General features: G+C 38.2%; 1 protein-coding gene across 10 annotated transcripts; it reads right to left on the reverse strand.

The window, feature by feature from the left end:
- Positions 1 to 604: 604 nt before the first annotated feature.
- On the reverse strand, positions 605 to 19,448 carry ZWINT (ZW10 interacting kinetochore protein). 10 transcript variants are annotated; one of them, XM_061195852.1, is made up of 10 exons: positions 19,362 to 19,409; positions 18,396 to 18,486; positions 18,106 to 18,229; positions 17,782 to 17,948; positions 16,782 to 16,838; positions 16,104 to 16,246; positions 15,840 to 16,023; positions 15,667 to 15,749; positions 8,981 to 9,016; positions 624 to 670 (listed from the first exon to the last, which is right to left on the reverse strand). In XM_061195852.1, the coding sequence occupies exons 1-8, from the start codon at positions 19,400 to 19,402 to the stop codon at positions 15,672 to 15,674; spliced, it is 885 nt and encodes a 294-aa protein (XP_061051835.1). In that variant the 5' UTR covers positions 19,403 to 19,409; the 3' UTR covers positions 624 to 670; positions 8,981 to 9,016; positions 15,667 to 15,671. The 10 variants fall into 10 exon arrangements, with proteins under 10 accessions (XP_061051898.1, XP_061051835.1, XP_061051844.1 ...); XM_061195861.1 differs by lacking the exon at positions 624 to 670 and adding an exon at positions 878 to 1,097; XM_061195888.1 differs by lacking the exons at positions 624 to 670; positions 15,667 to 15,749 and adding an exon at positions 878 to 1,097.
- Positions 19,449 to 22,683: the final 3,235 nt, after the last annotated feature.

The following is a 22,683-nucleotide window of genomic DNA, read 5'->3' on the forward strand; positions in this document are numbered from 1 at the left end:
CAAAAACCATCTACAAAGAAGCAAGCAACCACTGCTTGACAAAGTATGCGCAACACTAGGAGTTTGGTGTTTCTTATTCAATAGCACAAGAAGAGTAACACCAATGAGATAGTAAGTCATGCAAGAGGGACATCATATGTTAATACAAAATGTCTCAAGGGGTTAGAGAAATTCCAAATTAAGGGACTGAGGACTAAAGTATGAAACTTTATGGAAATCTTTGGAGGATTTGTTACAAGGTTGGAGATTCTTTATCCAGATTTCTGCCAAACACACATACTTCTATGAAGACCTGGATTTTAGATTTTCAATTTTTCTATATTTTACATTATGCATAATTTCACATACTTACCAATATAGAAAATATTAGATAAACTTCAAAAGAGATTGAACAAAACAAGTATACTGTTCATCACAAAACTTTAATATTGTCAAACTAAGACAAACATCCAGGAAGCAAACATCTTTTGAATTCTAAGACAGTCCTAAGTGAAAACTCTGCTCCTGATATAAAATTTAAAAATGAACCAGGCTATCATTTAGCTTCTTTACAAATAAACAGGATACTCAAGTAAAAAATAGCAAACTGTTGATAGCAATTAGTATTACAACAAAATGAGATGAGTTTCCTGTAGTTTCCAGGTGTCTTCATGATTAAAATAAATGACTCCTTAAAAAAATAACACAAAATAAATTAAATTTATAAAGAGAAAATGATGCCTGACTTCACATTTTAGAATATATGTAAATGGACATATATTCAAAAAAATATTTAAAGCTCAAGATACCTAGCTAGGAAAAACAAAACACAATATCAAACAGCTCTATAACCTAAGTTTCTAAACTGAAATTAAATATTATAACATGTCTAACAGAAAATACTATTTTATTGAAAAGTTTTAACAAAGAGAGTTCCTATAAATTACACCTTAGTTGCTGGGAACTAAGTTTCTACAGCTATAAAGACTATAACACAAGGCCAAAATCATTTCATTCATTCCTCAGAGAGTGACGTCAACATCAGTTGTGCAGGCTGTGGCTGGAGGGACCCATTTATCTCCAGCAGCACCTGGATTTCTGAGGAAGGACCTCTGTGACTGGGGAGAGGTAGAGAAAAGGAAAGGAAGCTGACAAGAATATCAAAGTGTTATGTTCCCTGCTGTCTGCTTTGGTACTTCAAAGGAGAACTGCCCACTGCCTCTGGGTGTGCCCCACTTGAGGATCCCCCACTGACCCTGTGGACACCCCCAAAACCCTAAGATTTTGTTAAGTCCACACCTCCCCAACTCCACTGCAGACTCCTTGTGCCCACTCCCTAGTGCATGTTTAAGAGCCAGTGCCTATAGAAGAAACCACAAACTTGAGCTAGAGCGCCACCCTCCTGAATAAAAAAGGTTTCTAATAGCCAGCCTGTTGAGCCATAAGACTCAAAGTAAACAGAAAGCCTTAGTTTAGTAAGATGTCTGCTACTTCAAGTGCGAAAGGAGAAATGCATACCTTCAAACACTATGAAAAATCAAGGAAAGATGGTATCACCAAAAGAAAATGATAATTCTCCAGCAATGAAATTCAAAGGCACAGAATATTGCAATCTAACTAATAAAGAATTCTAAATAGTTGTCATGAAGAAATTCAATGAGCTACAAGAAAACCTAAAAAGCAATTCCATGAATTTAGGATTAAAAATAATGAACATAAAGAGTTCTTTACCAAAGAGACTGAAATTAAAAAACAAAACAGAAATTCTGGAACTGAAAAATTCAGTGAATGAGATGCAGAATGCAATAGAAAGCACTGATAACATGAGAGACAGGCAAAAGAAAAAATAAGTGACTTGGAGGATAGGAATATAGAAATAATTCAATTAGAAGAGGAGAGAGAACTGAGATTTTAAAATAGTTAAGAAATTTGAATACTACTCAGCCATAAAAAAGAACGAAATAATGCCATTTGCAACATGGATGCAACTAGAGATTATCAGTAAGTCAGAAAGACAAAGACAAATTCCGTATGATATCACTTACATGTGGAATTTAAAATATGACACAAATGAACCCATATATGAAACAGAAACAAAATCAGGAACATAGAGAATAGACTGGTGGTTGCCAAGGGGGAGGGTGGTGGGAAAGGGTAGGAGGGGGAGTTTGGGATTAGCAGATGCAAACTGGTATATATAGAATGGATAAACAAAAAGGTCCTACCATATAGCACAGGGAACTATATTCAATATCCTGTGATAAACCATAATGGAAAAGAATATGAAAAATAATGTATATATATATATATGTATAACTGAGTCATCTGTACAGCAGTAATTAACACAACATTGTAATTCAACTATACTTCAATAAAAAATAAATTTAAATAAATAGTGAAGAAACTCCATGAGAGCTATCATTTTCAATCAGAAAAGCAAATATAGGAATAACTGGTGTTCCAGAAGGAGAAGAGAGGGAGAAGGGAGCAGAATATTTATTTAAAGAAACAAAAGTTGAGAATTTCCCAACCTGGGGAAAGAATTGGACATACAAGTCCAGGAAGGTAACAGAGTCACCTTATTATCTCAGTGTAAAAAGACCTTCTTCTCCAAGACACATTATAATGAAACTGTCAAAAATCAATGACACAGAAAGAATCTTAAAGGCAGGCAGGGAAAAAAAGAATAACCAAAGTAACCTACTAAGAAACCCCCATTAGGGTATCAGCAGATTTCTCAGTAGAAACTTTATAGGCCAGAGGAGAGTGAAATGACATATTCAGTTGTTGAAAGATAAAAATTACCAGCCAAGAATGCTTTATCTGGCAAAGTTATCCTTCAGAGATGAAGGAGAAATAAACGCTTTCCAAGACAAACAGAAGCTGAAGGAATTTAGCACCACTAGACCTAATTTGCAAGAAATACTGAAAGTTCTTCAAGCTGGAATGAAAAGATGTCAATCAGTGACATGAAAACATATAAAAGTACATAACACACTGGTACCAGTGGGGGGGAAAAAACAGTCAGAATTAGAAAACTGTAAGTCTATATTAGAATGGTGTTTTAACCAGTTAACTATATTATAAGGTTAAAGGAAAATAATATTAAAACTAACTAACTAATTGTTAACTAATTCACAGCATAAAAAGAGGTAAATTGGGGGAATTCCCTGGCGGTCCAGTGGTTAGGACTCAGTGCTTTCACTGTGGTGGCCTGGGTTAATCCCTGGTCGGGGAATTAAGATCCTGCAAGCCAGGTACTCCCCTGGCAGTCCAATGGTTAAGACTTTGTCTTCCAATGCAGGGGGTGCAGGTTTGATCCCTGGTTGGGGAATGCCTCGTGGCCAAAAAACCAAAACATAAAACAGAAGTAATATTGTAACAAATTCAATAAAGACTTTAAAAATGGTCCACATCAAAAAAATCTTAAAAAAAAAAAAAGAGATAAATTGGGACATCAAAAACACAGAAACGTAAAATATACTTAATAATACTGTATTACATATTTTAAAGTTGCTAAGATAATACATCTTAAAAGTCCTCATTGCAAGAGAGAAGAAAAATTTTTTGTAACTATGTATGGTGACAGATGTTAACTAGACTTATTATGGTGATCAATTTGCAATCTTTATGTTGTACACCTGAAACTAATATAATGTAATATATGTTAATTATATGTCAAACAAACCCAAAACCTAAAAGAGGAGGAGTAGAAGGGCAGAGCCTTTATAGGAGAGTGAAGATAAGTTGTTTTTAGTACAAAATGGACTATTTTATTCATGAGATATTTTATGTAAGCCTCATGGTAACTATAAAATATATTCATAAAACATTAAAAAAGGCGATACTGAGCATACTACCACAGAAAACCACCAATTTACAAAGGTGGACAGAAACAGAGGGGAAAAAAAACAATGGAGATACGAAACAACATGAAGGTAAATGATAAAATGGATTAAAAAAAATAAGACCCAACTATATGCTACCTACAGAGGACTCATTCAGATCTAAAGACACACATAGGACCCCGATGTTCATAGCAGTACTATTTACAATAGCCAAGACATGGAAGCAACCTAAATGTCCATTGACAGATGAATGGATAAGGAAGATATGGTACACACACACACACACACACACACACAGGAATATTACTCAGCCATAAAAAAGAATGAAATAATGCCATTTGCAGCATCATGGATGGACCCAGAGATTATCACACGAAGTGAAGTAAGTCAGACAGAGAAAGACAAATATCATATATCACTTATATGTAGAATCTAAAAAATGATACAAATGAACTAATTTACAAAACAGAAAGAGGCTCATAGACATAGAAAACAAACTTTTGGTTACCAAAAGGGAAAGGGGGGAAGAGATAAATTAGGAGTTTGAGATTAACAGATACAGACTACTATATTTAAAATAGCTAAACAACAAGGACCTACTGTATAGCACAGGGAACTATAGTCAATAACTTGTAATAATCTATAATGGAAAAGAATCTAAAAAAGAATATATAACTGAATCACTTTGCTATACACATGAAACTAACATAACATTGTAAATCAACTAAACTTCAATTGAAAAAACAAGATACACATAAGTTCAAAGTGAAGGAATGGAAGAAAATATTCCATGCAAATCAAAAGAAAGCAGGGGTAGCCATACTTATGTCAGACAAAATAGACTTCAAGCCCAAAAGAGTAAGAGACAAAGAAGGTCATTATATGATAATAAAGAGGTCAATAAATTAAGAAGACATAACAATTGCAAATATATACACACCCAACATTGGATCACCTATATATATTAAGCAAATATTAACAAATCTGAAGGGAAAAACAGACAATACAAAAATAGTAGGGGAATTCAATACCCCAATCAGCAATGGATAGATCACACAAACAGAAAATCAACAAAGAAATGTTGGAGTTGTACCATACTTTAGAACAAATGGACGTAGCAGACATATATAGAACATTCCATCCAGCACACATTCTTCTCAAGTGCACCCAGAACATTCTCCAGGATAGACAATATGATAGGACATAAAACACATTTTAGCAATTTTAAGAAGACTGAAATCATACTAACTACCTTTTCTGACCACAACAGTATGAAACTAGAAATCAACAAGAGGAAAGCTGGAAAAATCTACAAATAGGTAGAAACTAAACAGCTATTGGATCAAAGAAGAAATCAAAGGAGAAATAAAAAATTATCTCAAAACAAATGAAAATGGAACTGTATCATATAAAACCTTATGGGATGCTGCAAAAGTAGTTCTGAGAGGAAAGTTTATAGCAATAAATGCATATATTAAGAAATTGAAACAACGCTACACCTGAAGGAAACAGAAAAAGAAGAAAAAATTAAGCCCAAAGTTAGAAGGAAATAATGATCAGAGTAGAAATAAATGAAATATAGGCCAGAAAAACAATGGAAGGATGAATGAAACTAAAAGCAGTTTTTTCAAAAAGATAAACAAAATTTACAAGCCATAAGCTAGACTCACTAAGAAAAAGAGAAGACTCAAATAAATAAAATTAGAAATGAAAAAGGAGACATTTCAACTGATATTACAGAAATACATATGATCATAAGAGATTACTATAAACAATTACATGCCAACAAATTAAATTACTGAGAAGAAATGGATATACTTCTAGAAACACACAACCTACCTACCAAGACTGAATAAGGAAAAAAATTGAAAATCTAAACAGACCAATAACTAGTAAACAGATTACATCAGTAATCAAAAAACCTAAGATTAAAAGTCCAGGACCAGATGGCTTTATTGGCAAATGCTACTAAACATTTAAAGAAGAACTAACACCAATCCTTCTCAAATTTTTCCAAAAAATTGAAGAGGAGGAAACACATCCAAACTCCTTCTATGAGGCCAGCTTTAGCCTAATACCAAAGCCAGGTAAGGACACTATAAGAAAACTATAGACCAATATCCCTGATGATACAGATGCAAAAATCTCCACAAAATATTAGCAAACTGAATTTAAGAAAACATTGCAAGGATTATACATCATGACCAAGTGGGATTTATCCCTGGGATGTGGGGATGGTTCAACACATGCAAATCAATAAATATAATATATCACATTAATAGAATGAAAGATAAAAACCATATGATCATTACAATGGATGCAGAAAAGGCTTTTGACAAAACGCAACATCATTTCATGATAAAAACTCTCAACAGATTGGGTATAGAAGGAACATACCTCAACATAATAAAGGTCATATACAACAAACCCAGAGCTAACACTATACTCAATGGAGAAAAACTGAAAACTTTTCCACAAAGATTAGGAACAAGACAAGGATGCCCACTCTCACCACTCTTATTCAATATATTAGGGGAAGTCTTAGCTAGAGCAATTAGGCAAGGAAAGAAAATAAAATGCATCCAAATCAAAAAGGAAGAAGTAAATTTTTGCTGTTTACAGATGATATAATTTTCTATACACAAAATCCCAAAGAGTCAACCAAAAAACTATAGAAACTTTCAGTAAAGATGCAAGCTATAAAATCAACATACAATAATCGGTTGCATTTCTACATACTAATGATGAAACATCTGAAAAAGAGATAAAGAAACTATCTCATTCACAATAGCATCAGAAACAATAAATACCTAGGACTAAATTTAATCAAAGTGAAAAAACTGCACAATGAAAAATACATGACTTTGCTGAAAGAAACTGAAGAAGACAAAAACAAATGGAAAGACATTATGTGTTTATGAATCAGGGGAATTAATATTGTTAAAATGTCCATGTTTCCAAAGCCATCATAAATTCAACACAATTTCCCCACCAAAATTCCAAACTGAGATCATGTGATCAAATTAAAAGAGAAATATTTTCTCAAATTTAATTAGCTATGCAAATTGTTATAAAAACCAAAATCAAAAAGAAAAATATTCCAATGGCATACTTCACTGAAATAGAAAAAACAATTCTAAAATTTGTACAGAACCATAAAGGACCCTAAATAGCCAAAGTAATCCTGAGGAAGAAGAAAAAAATGCTGGAGGTATCATACTTCCTGATTTCAAACTATACTACAAAGCTACAGCAACTAAAAACAGCAGGTGCTGGTATAAAAATAGGCACACAGATCAATGGAACAGAATAGAAAGTCCAGAATTAAGCACCAACATATAAGGTCAACTAATATTTGACAAAAGAGCCCAAAACATCTAATGGGGAAAAGAGAATCTCTTCAACAAATGGTGCTGGGAATACTGGATAAACACATACAGAACAATGAAACTGGACCCCTACCTTACAGTACTCACACAAAGTAATTCAAAACCTAGAAGAAAATGTATGGAAGAAGCACCTCGATACTGGATTTGGCAATGATTTTTTGGTTATGGCACCAAAACCACAAACAACAAAGCAAAAATCAACAAATGGGACTACATCAAACGTAAAAGCTTCTATACTGGAAAAGAAACAATTAACAAAATGAAAAGGCAACCTACAGGAGGGGAGAAAATTTTGGCAAACCATATATCTGATAATGGGTTAATATCCAAAATATATTTTTAAAAAAACTCATACAACTCAATAAAAAAAAAAAAGTGTTTAAAAAATGGGCAGAGGAATTAAATACACATTTCTCCAAAGATGGCCAACAGGTACATGAAAAGATGCTCAACATCACCAATCATCAGAGAAATACAAATTAATTCCACAGTGAGATATAACCTCACAACTGTTAGAATGGCTATAATTAAAAAGACAAGAGATAACAAGCGTTGGTGAGGATGTAGAGAAAAGGGAATCCTTGTACACTGTTGGTGGGAATGTAAATTGTTTCAGCCAATATGTAAAACAATATGGAGGTTCCTCAAAAAATTAAAAACAGATCTACCATATGATCCAGCAATTTCACTTCTGGGTATATACCCACAGGAAATGAAAACAGGATATTAAAGAGATATATGCACCCCATATTTATTGTAGCATTATCCACAATTGACGAAATACGGAAACAATTTTAGTGCCCATCAGTGGATGAATGGATAAAGAAGATGTGATACACACACACACACTGGAGTATTATTCAGCTGTGAGGAAGAAGGACACCCTGCCATTTGCAACAACGTAGATGGACCTCAAGGGCATTATGTGAAGTGATATAACTCAGACAGAGAAAGCCAAATACTGTACAATATCACTCATACATGGACTCTAAAAAGCTGAACTGGTAAAAACAGAAAGTAGAATGGTGGTTTCCAGGGGATATGGGGTAGAGAAATAGTTTGTACCTTTTTTAAAGGGTACAAATTGTAACAAGTAGTAAACAAGCCCTAGAGAGCTAATGCACAAAATAGTGAATATAGACAACAATATTGTATTATAATCATCAAATTTGCTAGGAAACTAGAGCTTAATTATTGTAACCACTAAAAATAAATGATAATTATGTAACATGACAGAAGTACAAATTATTGCTACAATGACAATCACATTACAATGCATAAACCTATCAAATTAACATGTTGTACATCTTAAATTTATACAATGTTATATGTGAAATATATTTTAATAAAAGAAATAGAATAGTACCTGGCACATAGGTACTCAGAAATGTTTGTTGATTAGGCATTGAATGAATACTAATAGAAAAAATTATCAGGGAGTTAGTACAACTCCAAATCTATATGTAATCAACAACTTAGTGTCAAAATATAAAATAGCACACCTTATATGAATATGATTAGGTATCTGCACACAAACACACAAACAAAATTTTAGAAGAAGAACAAGGCAAGACATTTGCAAGAAACTGTGAGCCTTATAAACAAATCCTTACTACCATCTGCCAGACTGTGCCACCTGTTTGAGTTAGACAATGTGATTGCTAAATTACATGTACTGTGACATACCAATAACAACGTTGTGCAATATCCCACCCCCCCCCCCCAAAAATTATCTCATGATTTAGATATAAAACAAAGTTTTACCTTCAGGCACATGAAATCCCAGTTTTAGTTTTTCTCCTATACAAGAGATATACAATATTATTAGATTATTAGAATTAACTGAATATTTACTAGCCCTTCCTTTTCATTGTAATAAAAATTTTTTTTCAATAACTACTTCTACTTCTTGAGATCACCACCACCACCACCAGCACCACCACACACCAAAAGTTAAATTTAGCTATTGAATTAGTTCCTGAAAATTTCTGAGATATAGGGGTAGAGATAGGGGTGGAAGAGTAAAATAGAAAATCTCTTATGATACCAGACTTTTTTTAACCAAATAAGACTTCTTATTCTTTTCCAAAAGAATAAGAACAGCCTGTTGCGAGTGCCAAGGGTGATATAGGCACCTAATGGAAAGCTTCTCTTATCTTTACATTCCAGTAATCTCTGAATATTGTTCAACATAATTGTTAAAATTAAAGTTATTATGGTAGTCATAGGGTACTGTTTAAAAACCATACTCATTTTCTAATTGATGTGAAGTAGGTCACTATTCTTTAATATAAACATTTTATATTAAGGCTGAGTTTTTTTCCCCCTCCTATTTTCAATTGTTAATCCCTAAAACCTTGATAAGTAGAATATTTCTCAGGCACGATGAGTGATTTTCCATTGCTGAAGATGTTTTCCAATGTTCTCAAACAGTCATGAGCCTTCAGTGACTAATGTACCAAAAAGCACTGAGCTCTGGGATAGGTGGTTCATTAGTTTCTAGTTGGTGTGTACTTGTTTGGATTGGTAACTGTCATCATCCATGAATACTAGTATCACTGAACTGCTTTAGTGATTATTTTAGTGAGTATAATATGCAGCTACTAATAACTATGATCATTGTATTATACTTATTTTTAAGTATCAACAGTCTAAAATAGAGGTTCCATTCTCCTGCCACTCCAATGTTGCTTTAATATGATATCTAATTGCCTAAGTGGATTTCAGCTCTTTTGCATTCCTGAAATTGCCAGTTTCTCATTTCCTATACTTTACTTATAATGTTCCTTCTGCTTAGTATGCATGATTATCCTTGGTGCCACCAAAACATTTCAATTCTTAGTCCTTAATGACAAACATAATTTTTTGTTAGATTTTTCCTTCCTGTCTCTAAATTTAAACTCAGATTGTTTTGTTTTGTTTTTTTAAACTCTCAGAATTGACATTCAGTAATAGCTGACATTCAATAAATGATGAAATGTGCCTCTGGATAATTTCATTTATTTGAAATTGAGCTTAAGAGGCAGTTCTTTGGGAAATCGCCCCTGAAGAGGATCCAATGAACATTTACTAAGTACTTTTAAAGCGTGAAGGTATTGATATATGTTCATTTGTGGATGCAAAAATATATATGTTCCTATAGAGAGGAATCACAGAGAACAAATGGCTATCTGAAAAAAGAGGTCAAATATCTGTCACGCAGTCACTCTCACTTCCTCCAGCTAATCTACATTATCCCTGCCAATTTTATATGTGTATGTATGCACACACACACACACACAAATGTTATCTATTTTATGACTAAATTCCTCAACTAAATTCACCATTTCTTTCCTTTTCCCCTTCTTTCTCATGTTGAAAATGACATACTGGAACAAAGTTAGGCATTTCAGTCATCATCAAGAGTAGAGTTTTCAACCAAGAAATCAGTATATCTTGCCCAAAACTCTATTATCTTCATATCATATCTTCCTTTGGAGTAACCAAATGAAACAACCAGAGATAATGCTGAACTTCGGTAAATAAATTCTTGCAAATTCTTTTTTATTTCTAGAATACCTGGCCAGGTAAATCCAAGGCTTACATAGATGGAGACTGTGGACAGGCCCCTGTCCCTAAAGAGAAGAATTTTCCCTCAAAGACACATGTAAAGCATAACTTCTTGTCTACTAAGTTACATAAACAGGACAAAAATTTAATATACCTAGTATTTTTATTAATAAAATTGCTGTTTATGATTGGTTAAGATTAGACCCAAAGTTTTTGCAATATAATTTCATAACACGGAGACTCTATAGGATATTTTAAACAAACTTTCATAAAATAAACCCTATTTTGATTACTCCAACTTGTGTTTGTTTTTCCTAACATTATTTATAGTACATAAAAAATTTGTGCACTAGATTATATATATATTTTATGGTTTATTTCTTTTATAATGTTTATTTGTGATAATCTTTTATTTCCAAAAGTTCTGTCACCATCTGAAAGCATATTTCTAGATTTCCCCCTTTTTTTTCCTATCTCAAAACATGATTTTAGGTACACAGTAATCTACTCATTTAAATAATTATCACATGGGTATAATCACTATAAAATATATGATGAAATGAATTATGCATACCTTGCATAGGTGTGCTTGCTAAAGTTCATTTGACAACTTAAAATTTAGAAATGCGTTTGAATATGGCATCTAAAATTGCAGAGCTCCATAAAGATTAACAAGTTTTTTTATAACTATGTCAACAGTTAACACAAATTCAGTTTAACAACATAAAAAGAATTTACCCCCCCCCATGACAGTTTAAAAAGGCCTCAAGATGTTGATTCCTGAGACTCTAGTTTTCAGACTTAATGCCTAGGTTATTCAGGGTTTCAAGGGCAAAGATGTAAAAACTCACTAAATTTTTCAGAGCCCAATGTTCAAAGTATCAAAAGGGTCATTTAAATACTGTGCTGGGAATAATAATGAAACTAGTTGATTTAATACCACACTGTTTATATTTTAAAACTTACACATATTTGGCCCAAAGAGGAGATATAAAAATTGTAATATAAGAAGTTGCATAATTCTATAAGACAGGATGGGGTTTATTAAGGACAGAAAGATTCTAAAATGGGAAGATAGTTTTCTTTTCATGACAGGGTAGAATATTTGAAATGAGCTTAGTTTCACAAATTTCAAAATTATAAAGATAGAATGAGGGGGATTAGCTTTGCTGAAACTATCCAGATGTTTCTAAGAGAAAAAAACAAATCTACTCTCACTTGGAGACTTGAACATACCCCTCTCAGAAAATGATATTCAGAAAATAAAAAATTAAGTATATAGACGATATAAACTGAAAAACATAACAAGCATAATCTAATAAACATAAAAAACATTACATATGACAGTTCTAAAACAGACATTCTTTTAAAATTAACATGAAACATTAAAAAAAAAAATCACATTCAAGGCTACAATTGCTTCCCTCATTAAATTTCAAAGTTTTTATTACATAGATGACATTTTCTGACCAAATTAGAATAAACTTAGAAAGATTATCCTCTCATATAGAGTAAAAAATTTCAAAATTATTTTTCTAAGAAACTCATGAATCAAAGAAATAATTTTAATAGAAAATTATATGAATTGAATGACTGTGCAAATACTAATAGGAAGCCAGAAGAAATTTATAGCTTTAAATGTTTATTTGAGAAAACAAATAAAGATCCAAATACACAAGTTTATTATCTGATAAAAATAAAGAGTTTACCAAAAAAATACATATTCTCTACCTAAAAACAGAAGGTAGAAAATGAGCAAGATATATGACACAAGTCAATGAAACAGAACAAAACATACAATAGCAAATCACAAAAGCCAATCTTTCAGTATTTGAATATTTGAAAATGAATGAAAATCTGAAGGGATGTATCAAGGAAAAAATCAGTGAAGCACAAAAAAAGTATCAGGAATATAACATTAGGCCATCCTAAAACAGGATACAGATTTAGATTAAAAAGATTACGACAACTTCATACCAACTTAAAAAGATTAGAAATGAAAAATTCCTAGAAAAAATTGACAATACCTAGAAAATATGAAACTAGAAAAAAATAAACAAAATAATGTTTAACCATAATAATGTTAAACAAAATTAACTTTAAAAAGGAAAACATTATTCTTAAAGAGGATAGAAAAAGAAAGTTTTCCTATTGGTTTACCAGAGTAAGCTTAATTTTCACTTTAAGTTATCAAGACTTCTGGTCAAGACAGAGCAACAGTGTCTTGACTGTGCTGATTCACTGCCTAGTCTCCCCTCCGCCCCCACTCTTCACTGGTTTCTGTGTCCTTCCCTTCAATAGAAAAGAGGAAGAGTAAAAACTCTGGCAGGCAGCAGGGCCTTTTCAGCAGCCTCTGTGGACTCATAGATTTCCATGTCTTTGTGTAAGAGATCACAATTTCCCAGGGGTAGTTTTCCTCCTTGCACACATCTACATTGTGCAAGTATCAATGAACAAGGATAGTCTTTAAGGGCCTAACACAGGGCTGAGAAGAGCTGGAAGCTGAAGTCCATCTTCTATCTGATAGCAAGTCCCAATTCCTGAGCTTGTCAGTCAAGACACTTCCGGCCAACTTGAGGCTCCAGCCACATGGGCAATTCAAAGGCTTTGAACATAACAGATAATTAAGCCTCCCCTCCTCTTTGACCTCAGTGTGGACTGATGCATTTCACACTCCTTGAGAGAAATCTGGTTCCCAGAAGTTTGCAGACCTCTGCGTTTGATTACTGTACATCTGCCCAATCTCCTTCCCCTGTTCCTGGCTTGGAGTATCTCAGGATATTATCCTTCACCCCCATCTTGGTGGGCTCCATGTGAGTGTCTTCTCTTCCCTGCTGACTTTCTGACAGCCATAATGTATGCAAAGATAGGGAAACTCCACAACATCCCAACCCACATCCCAGTGTCCCTTAGTAGACACTCCTTTCCTGGGGTGGATATATATATATGTACTCTTGCTCTCTAGTTTGTGCTGCAGACATCTTGGAGAACATGAGACTAGAAAGGAAATGAGACTGTAGGGGTAAGGGAGCCCATCCAGTAGGAGGGAGGGAAAAATGGGACTGGATATTTGGGTTACTAGAAGGCTACAGCAGGAACCATGTGGGAGGGAGGGGGATGAGTAGATTGAGGAAGCCACTCTGTGGGCATTTGTGTGCTCCCTGGTGGAGTATCCTCAATCCTCTCTGAGCCCAAAGACCTCTGATAATTATCCTATTTCATACCTAAAAAATGGGGCCAACACATTTGAAAAGACAGTTTGAGAGAAAACTAGGGACACCTTAGTAAAGCAGGGCAAACCATCGGAATGCACAACGATCTCAATCTCCACCTGAGAGAAGGTGACCCAGTCTGAGACAGAACAGTGAACACTGACTCTTAAAACTTTCTCTCACCAAAAACAAAAGGTCCCAGTGTCTTTCTCATGGGGATGTTTAGGTCTTTCTCTCACATGAAGGTCCTTTTCTCATACGGAAAATGAGTTTTCTACTCTCTGAGAACTGTCATTTTTCTCTCTTTCTCTCTGAAGTAGCAGTTTCCACACTCCCAATCAGGAATGCAATCTCTTTCTCAAACACAGTAGTGCCCGCCCCTGTCCACACACCCAGCGACAGACACACAGAGGAATGGAGACTGAAAGCAACAAACAAAGACACAGAAACACACACACACAAACACAAATAGAAATACTGACTCACAGACACAGGCTAATATACATAGATGGGGGTCTCTATACTCTCACTATTGCTCTTCATTGTATTACTCTGTTTTAGTTTGCTACCCTGTTTTAACACACCCTGAAATCATCCTATTTATCTTTTCAATTGTTCATTCTCATTATGCTCCATGTAGGCAGGGACTGGTCAGATAAGCCCACTGGTGTAGCTCCAGTTCATAGCAAGGGACCTGGCACAAATCAGAGATTCAGTAAACATTTGGATCAGTAATTAAAATTATCCTCCCACATCTAATCACCTGCATAAAGCATTCATCTTCTCCGTGAATGTGAATTAAGCTCAGCATGTTTGTAGTATATCCCTTTGGGCAAGCAACCCCTGATGCCCCAGGCCAGGGCCCCTTCCCCATCTATACCCTCTCTATTCACACCAGTCCCAGCACCTATCTTGTTGCTGGCCTATAAGTGTGGTTCTTCCCACCAACATATGAAGATAAGCGGACAAACAGGCAGCTGAGAGAACTCCAGGGTTTTTAATAAACAGAATCCAGAGCCTGCCACGACCTGGTATGTAGTCAAAAATCAAGCTGCGGACTTCCCTGGTGGCACAGTGGTTGAGAGTCTGCCTGCCAATGCAGGGGACATGGGTTCGAGCCCTGGTCTGGGAAGATCCCACATGCCGCGGAGCAGCTGGGCCTGTGAGCCACGATTGCTGAGCCTGCGCGTCTGGAGCCTGTGCTCCGCAACAAGAGAGGCCGCGATGGTGAGAGGCCCGCGCACCGCGATGAAGAGTGGCCCCTGCTTGCCGCAACTGGAGAAAGCCCTCACACAGAAACGAAGACCCAACACAGCCAAAAATAAATAGATAAATAAATAAAATTAAAAAAAAAAAAAAAAGTGAATCCTGTGTATTCTACAGAATTAACTAGAATTGTTAAAAAAAAAAAAAAAAAAATCAAGCTGCACTCAAGGAATTTAAGTCCATCCTGCAATGTGGGTGAGGCCAGAGAGCTGGGGAAGAGGAAGAGAGGGATTAGCCCAGGGTAGGCTGGGCATGGGGATAATGTACAAAACTTCATCCATAAGATAAACTCCTTGCTCCTTCCCATGTCCCATCCCCTCCATGAACAGCGGAGCACAGAAACAGAGACAGATAGACCAGAGACCCTCGCCTGCCATACCTACAGTCCAGGGACACACACCATGGCCTGAGTTGGAGTCTGACCTGCTCTAGGATCCTTCCCCATGTTGCTGTCTCCCAGGAAGCCATGGTAAGCCTGTATCTCCAGCAGGCTGTGGGTTGTTGGCCTTGGGGGGACAAGGTATGGGCAGTGAGTAAGATTTATCTCCCAGCTTTTCTCTCTGCCTCCCTGCCCAACTGTTCCATCTTTCATTCACCTTGGAGGACACACCCTCATCTCTCCCCATGGTGTCCCGAATGTTCTGCTCCTGGGGCTGGGTCAGCTGCTGGGGCTTATCCTTAGGAAGATCCAGCTCTTGTGGCATCTCTGCCTCTGCCTCAGCCTCATGGAATAGCAGCTTACCCTGAAGGGTATATAGCAGGTGGAGGAAGGTCTGGTGCCTGGAAGGAGGAGGTGGGTGTGAAGAGAGGGAACCTCAGCTGAACCACCCTGGGTCTGTAGCCCATGCTCCCGGCCTCACCTCTGCAGCTTGTACTGCTCCTGCTCTGCCTGCTGCTTCAGGGTTCCAAGTTCCTGATACAGCCGTTCAAGCTCCTGCTGAGTTCCTGTCTGACGCTCCCTCACCTCTGAAGAAACCACTGCCAGATGCTGCAGACGCTTCTCCTACCGGGAGTGAGAATGTAGACATGGTTCCTCAGATGCTGATGTCTTAGAGCCATTTCCCCAACCCCTACAGCCTAGACCTAGCTGGGGGTTCAGACGCACAGATGGAAAGAGGGACCCTACTCACTTTAGGCAGGACCAGGGGCTTAGAAAAAAGGAAGGGTCAGAATGTGTTGTTCCAAGGTGAGGAATTCTGGAGAAAAGGAGCACAAAGATGATGATAACACTTATTTAGTTTGCTATGTGCCAGGCACTATTTTAAGCACTTGCTGTACCAATTACTTAATCATCATAATAACTCTATAGAGTAGATGCTATTATTTTCTTCTTTCACAGATGAAGAAACAGAAGCAGAGAAAGTTAGGTGACTGCCCAAGATCATGCAGTGGTAAGTGGTGATGCTAGGATTCAAGTCCATGTTGGTACCCATGCTATAGTGCCTCACAGGAGGAAATAGAATAAAGGTTTTCTAGGACTTGGCCCATGCAATAGCATGGTGGTGAGAAGAGGTATTTTCCTAGGTGAATGGACCTACCTGTTGTAGCTGCCACTGCTTCTGGACTATTCTGAGTTTTTCCATGGCCACTTGCTTCTGCAGGTAAGCAAAGGAGGGGAACAAGGAGAGGAGGAGTGTATTTTTATGTTTGGATTTCATTTTTTTTTTTTTTTTTTTTTTACAGTAAGTCTTTGTTGGTTATCTGTTTTAAATATAGCAGTGTGTACATGTCAATCCCAAACTCCCAATCTATCCCTGGCCCCCACCCTTCCCCCCGGTAACCATAAGTTCATTCTCTAAGTCTGTGAGTCTGTTTCTGTTTTGTAAATAAGTTCATTTGTATCATTTTTTTTTTTTTTAGATTCCACATATAAGTGATATCATATGATATTTGTCTTTCTCTGTCTGACTTACTTCACTTAGTATGATAATCTCCAGGTACATCCATGTTGCTGCAAATAGCATTATTTCATTCTTTTTAATGGCTGAGTAATATTGACGGATGAATGGATAAAGAAGATGTGGTACAGGGGCTTCCCTGGTGGCGCAGTGGTTAAGAATCTGCCTGCCAATGCAGGGTACATGGGTTCAAGCCCTGGTCTGGGAAGATCCCACATGCCAGGGAGCAATTAAGCCCGTGCGCCACAACTACTGAGCCTACGCTCTAGAGCCCGTGAGCCACAACTACTGAGCCAGTGTGCTGCAACTACTGAAGCCCGCGCGCCTAGAGCCCGGGCTCTGCAACAAGAGAAGCCACTGCAATGAGAAGCCCGCGCACCGCAACGAAGAGTAGCCCCCGCTTGCCACAACTAGAGAAAGCCGGTGCGAAGACATGAAGACCCAACACAGCCAAAAATAAAAAAAAATAAAAAAAAAAATTTATATATATATAAAAAAAAGATGTGGTACATATATACAATGGAATATTACTCAGCCATATGGTTGGATTTTAAAAGACAGCCAGTGGGTCCAACCCAGCATGTTCACCCTTTTCCTCCTCTTCTCTGCCTGCCCTTTCCTCCCCTCATCCTTGGTTCACCTTGGCCTGGAGTTGTTCAAGGGCCTCCTGGAGCTGGGCCTGCTTCCTTTGGGCCTCCTCCACCTTGGGCAGTGCCTGGGTCAGGGAACTTGTGATGGCCTCCACGTGCTCTTGGTAGGTGGCCTTCAGCTCTTTCCATTGCTCTTTGACTTCAATTGCCTTCTGCCCTGAGAAGAGCCAAGAGTGAGGGAATAAGTGAGGTTGGCCCACCTGCCTGCAACACTGGGGCTTCAGTCTTCCCGTCAGACAAACAGCTGACTTGACTGATGTCCCTCTTCCTTCTTCACTCAGGGAAGCCCCTATTCCAACCCCCTGCCCACTCACGGCTCATGTCTTCAGAAGCCAAGGGGTTCAGGTCCTGGGCAGTGCCTTCCTGAACCAAGAAATTCTGCAGGAAGTCTACTACTTGAAGCTGGCTGCAGAGTAGCTTGTCTTTCTTCCGGGAGTCCTGTTCAGAGGGAGGGTGGACGCAGGTAACATTCTTACCTCCTTGTACTATAGGCCAACAAGGTTACCTTCCAGTCTGCTCACCATTACCGCTGCCCAGCATCTCAATAGGAGGACCCAGGAGCAGTCCCTGGCTTGTGAAAGGCTAGCTCCCATCTTGTACGTACCATCACAAACTCAGCCAGGATCTGCACGGGCAGTTCTGCCTCCTCCTGAAGACCTATAGGCTCCAGGATGTCTGCCACCTTGGCCAGGGCCCTGAAGGGGCAAGAAAACAGGAAAAACTGCAGACTCCTGGGGTCCTAGTTCTAGTCAATTTGTGTGCACATGCACATATGTGATTATGTGTATTAATGCTGAGTCTTGTCCTGCCTAGCACAGGCTTGAAGGGCCATCTGGGACCAAGAATGGTGTTTGTATGGAAGACACATGGAGGTAGTAAGTGCCGTGAAGAAAAATAAGCAAAGCAAGGGGAATAGGAGTGTGGGGAAGGAGCTGTGATTTTAAATAGGGAATGTCTCACTGAATAGAAACCGTTTGAGTTTCTGAAATCAGTCATGGAAATATACAGGGAATGGGGGAGCCCCGCCACGCAGAGAACACAAGCTTGGGGGCAGGGTATCAGCGTACCTGAGGAGGAGCAAGGACGGGGGGCTGGATCCCTGGGTCTAGGCTCTCCAGAGTTCTCCCTTGTTAGCGGCCGAAGCAGTCTATTAGGAGGCGGGGATGGGGATAAAATAACCCACCGGGAGAGTGTGTGTTGGACAGGGGTGACAGAAATTGAATGGCCCTCCCAGGATGTCTCCTAGGGGTGGAAAGTCTCCTGTTAGGGTGGTCGATCTGCGAAGAGATATGGAGGGTTGACAGGGACGGAACCGTCCCCTTTCAGGACGCACCTCTGGGGGGTGTGCGTACGTGGTGGGGGACGGACAGTCGCTCATAGCCCTTACTCCTGGAGAGAGGCAACCGTCACCTCAGGAACCTAAGACTGGGGGGCTGGGATTAGGATCACTTCACGGCTTAGTCGACCCGCAACCGCTGTAAGGGGTGGACGGGAATTACTGGTTTTACTTGGGACCGCGCCAGGTCCGCCCCAGCCCGCCCCCGGCTGCCACCTGGCGGGACACACTTACTCTCGGGCAGCAGCCTCCGCCTTAGTCTCTGCCGCCTCCATGCTTCCCCGGGCCGCGCTTCAGCTCTAACCTCTGTCCACTTTAGACCCGCGGAGAACCGCGCGCCGGGACAGGCGATTGGATGTCCTGTCAGTGGGCGGGAATCAAGGACCATTGGGCACTCTCATTGGCAGGCGCAGATTGGCGCGTTGGCGCGCCTCGTTGTTTGGCGCAGGCGCAGTTGTTGCTGAGCCCTGCAGGCGCGCAGAAGTTCTACGCCTGCGCAGTAACCCGTAGGCGGTGCTGAGGCTTTGAGGTGCGGCTTGAGCTCACTCAGCGGCGCGCTGCCTAGTTCTCAGACTAGGAGGAAAGACCTTTGCTCTGTTTGGCTTTTAGGGGCAACTCTCAGAGTTACCTTTATTTAAAAAAAAAAGAAAAAGAAAAAAAAAATCTGCTCTTGAAGGAGAACGCTGGGTCTGTCTTCCGAGACACTTGGCATCAATAACGGATAACTGATCCTGGAGACTGAGGAAACAAATATCAGCTCAAAATGCTTACAACCTTTAAAAGATTTTCCAGGATGCGGGTTTGGGAGAGAAAACCTAAGCACAGCCCAGCGAATTGCCTGCGTTGACCGGTTGGAGCCGAAAGTTTGGGGGAGACCAAGGCAGGTAATGTCCTCCAGAGTATAGCAGAAAGGAGAGAGTTGCTCAGAGAGAGAACTCGGAGTTCTGTAGAGTTTTCTCCAGTATTCTGCTGAGTTCTGAGCATCTTGTGTTTGAGGAAACTACCCCGAAGGGGTTTTAAGGATTCCCAGAGATCACTTAGGGTCAGTAACTCCTTCCACCAATCAGGCTGGAAAACTTCATAATCCATGGGGCGTTGGTTAGCGTACGCATACAGGTTTTGCCTTAGTAGTAGGGCATTAGCCCTAGACACCTCACTCCTCTAGTGCCACCTAACAAATCTTAAAAGCAAGGCCCAAGTGGATCAAACGGTTAACAAATCATTTAATTATATGATAGATCAAAGTTAAATAATATTTATAGAAATACAAAAATGTCCAGCAACCAGTAAGGTACAGTTCACAATGTCTGGCATCCAATTAAAAACTACCAAGCTAGAAAGAGAAAAACAAATACTGTATGCCAACGCATATATATGGAACCTAAAAAAATGGTACTCATGGACCTAGAGGCAAGGCAGGATTAAGACACAGACATAGAGAACAGAGTTGAGGACGCAGTGGGGGAAGGGGAAGCTGGGACAAAGTGAGAGAGTGGCATGGACATATATACACTACCAAATGTAAAATAGATAGCTAGTGGGAAACAGCTGCATAGCACCGGGAGATCAGCTGGGTGCTTTGTGACGACCTAGAGGGGTGGGATAGGGAGGCTTAAGAGGGAAGGGATATGGGGATATATGTATATGTATAGCTGATTCACTTTGTTGTACAGCAAAAACTAATACATTGTAAAGCAATTATACGCCAATGAAGATATTTAAAAAAAAAAACAAACCAAGCTTGCAAAAAAGCAGGAAAAGAAAACCCATGTTCAGGAGAAAAATCAATCACTGTTCAGAATAGAAATAGATGCTAGAATCAACAGACAAGGGTTTTAAAACAGTTATGTTAAAAAAGATAAGCAGAGGTATAATCAGAAAGATAATAAGAGGTAAGGATATGGAAAAAGTGGACTGCTCATGTTACTGGTAGGAATGTAAAATGGTGCATCTGCTTTTGGAAAGCAGTGTAGCAGTTTCTCAAAATGTTAAACATATAGTGACCATATGAACCACAATTCCACTCCTAGGTATATATCCAAGAGAAATGAAAACATGCTCATAAAAACTTGTACACAAGTATCCATAGTGCAGCATTATTTACAAGGGCTGAAAAGTAGAAACAACCCAAGTCCCTTCAGCTGGTGAATGGAAAAAACAAAAATCTACATCCATTAAATGGGGTATTTTTCAGCAATAAAAGAGAATGAGGTACAAATACATGCTAAAACATAGATGAGCCTTGAAAACATGCTAAGTGCCAGTTGAAAGAGAGCAGATACTGTATGGTTCCATTTATGTGACATGTCCAGATTAAGCATATCTGAAGAAACAGAAAATAGATTAGTGGTTGCCAGGGCTGGGAGCTGGCACGGGAATGGGGGGAGGTTGCTAGTATATGGAGAGAGACTGCAAATGGACATGGGGTTTCTTTTACTGCGTAAATAAATGAAAATGTTCTAAAATTAGACTATAGGGAAGGTTGCACAATTCTATGCAAAAAACCCACTCAATTTACACTTTAAATGGATCTCAATAAAGCTCTGAAAAAAGTTAATCAGAAATATGAAACATGTGATAAAGACCTAAATCAAACCTGTAGAGGTGAAAACTGCAATGTGACAGATGAAATTAAATGGAATTAATAGCAGATTAAACATTGCATAATAAGAGATAAAAGAAATTGAAGACATAGTCTTAGAAACTAACACAAATAGTAGAAAACTAAAACATAAAAAGAACAAAGCAACAGTGAGCTGTGGTACAATTTCTGACAACCTATGCTTTCCATAAAGGATCTTCTTGCTTGACTGAGTCCTTCCTGCTTGATGAGTCTACTTTTTAGAACTTTCTAAACATTCTACATATACAATACAGTGGAGAAAATAAATGACACTTTCTGAAAGGTACATTTGATTGGAGTAACAAGGATTGACTATCAATCTCTTTATGTTTGAAGGTTTGGGTCCCTTTGATCTATTTATCACAAATTCCCACAGAAATACTGCCTTTTGAATAAAATCCTTTTCAGATGTATGAAATGACCTCACTTCACATCTAAATTTAAATATTTTAGGGTAAACTGAAGACCAAATCATGAAAAGAGCAAATAATAAATAGCAAATCAAAATGACATACTGCAAGTTGAACTTGAATGCAAGTTGACTTTGGACTATACATAGCACAAATTTGCCAGCTCTGGGAAATTCCCTGGAGGTCCAGTGGTTAGGACTCTGTGCTCTTCCTGCCAAGGGCCTGGGTTCAACCTCTGGTCGGGAATAAAATCCCACAGGTAGCGTGGCATGGCCAAAAACAAAAACAAACAAACAAAACCCAAATTTGCCAGCTCTGTTTAACCCTCCACTTGGCTCTGATTTATAGAGATCTGACCTAGAATTCTAATGATAATTACTATAGATCAATAAAAAGTATGATTCCAAGTTTCCTCCTCTTTCTGTGTTTTCTAATCCGCAAGCCACAGCCACGTGTGGCTATTTAAATTTAATTACAGTTAAATATTAAAAGTTTATTTTCTAAGTCACGTTAGCCACATTTC

This window comes from Eubalaena glacialis, chromosome 1, assembly GCF_028564815.1.
Source record: "Eubalaena glacialis isolate mEubGla1 chromosome 1, mEubGla1.1.hap2.+ XY, whole genome shotgun sequence".
Classification (NCBI taxonomy): Eukaryota; Metazoa; Chordata; class Mammalia; order Artiodactyla; family Balaenidae; genus Eubalaena; species Eubalaena glacialis.

Excerpts from the sequence above, each read along its gene's own strand:
- ZWINT (XM_061195852.1), bottom strand. The coding sequence starts at position 19,402 with ATGGAGGCGGCAGAGACTAAGGCGGAGGCTGCTGCCCGAGA. Across the intron at positions 18,230-18,395 it reads TCCTGGCTGAGTTTGTGATG|GACTCCCGGAAGAAAGACAA; the intron begins GTACGTACAAGA and ends CCCTCTGAACAG. Across the intron at positions 15,750-15,839 it reads ATGAGGGTGTGTCCTCCAAG|GCCAACAACCCACAGCCTGC; the intron begins GTGAATGAAAGA and ends TGTCCCCCCAAG.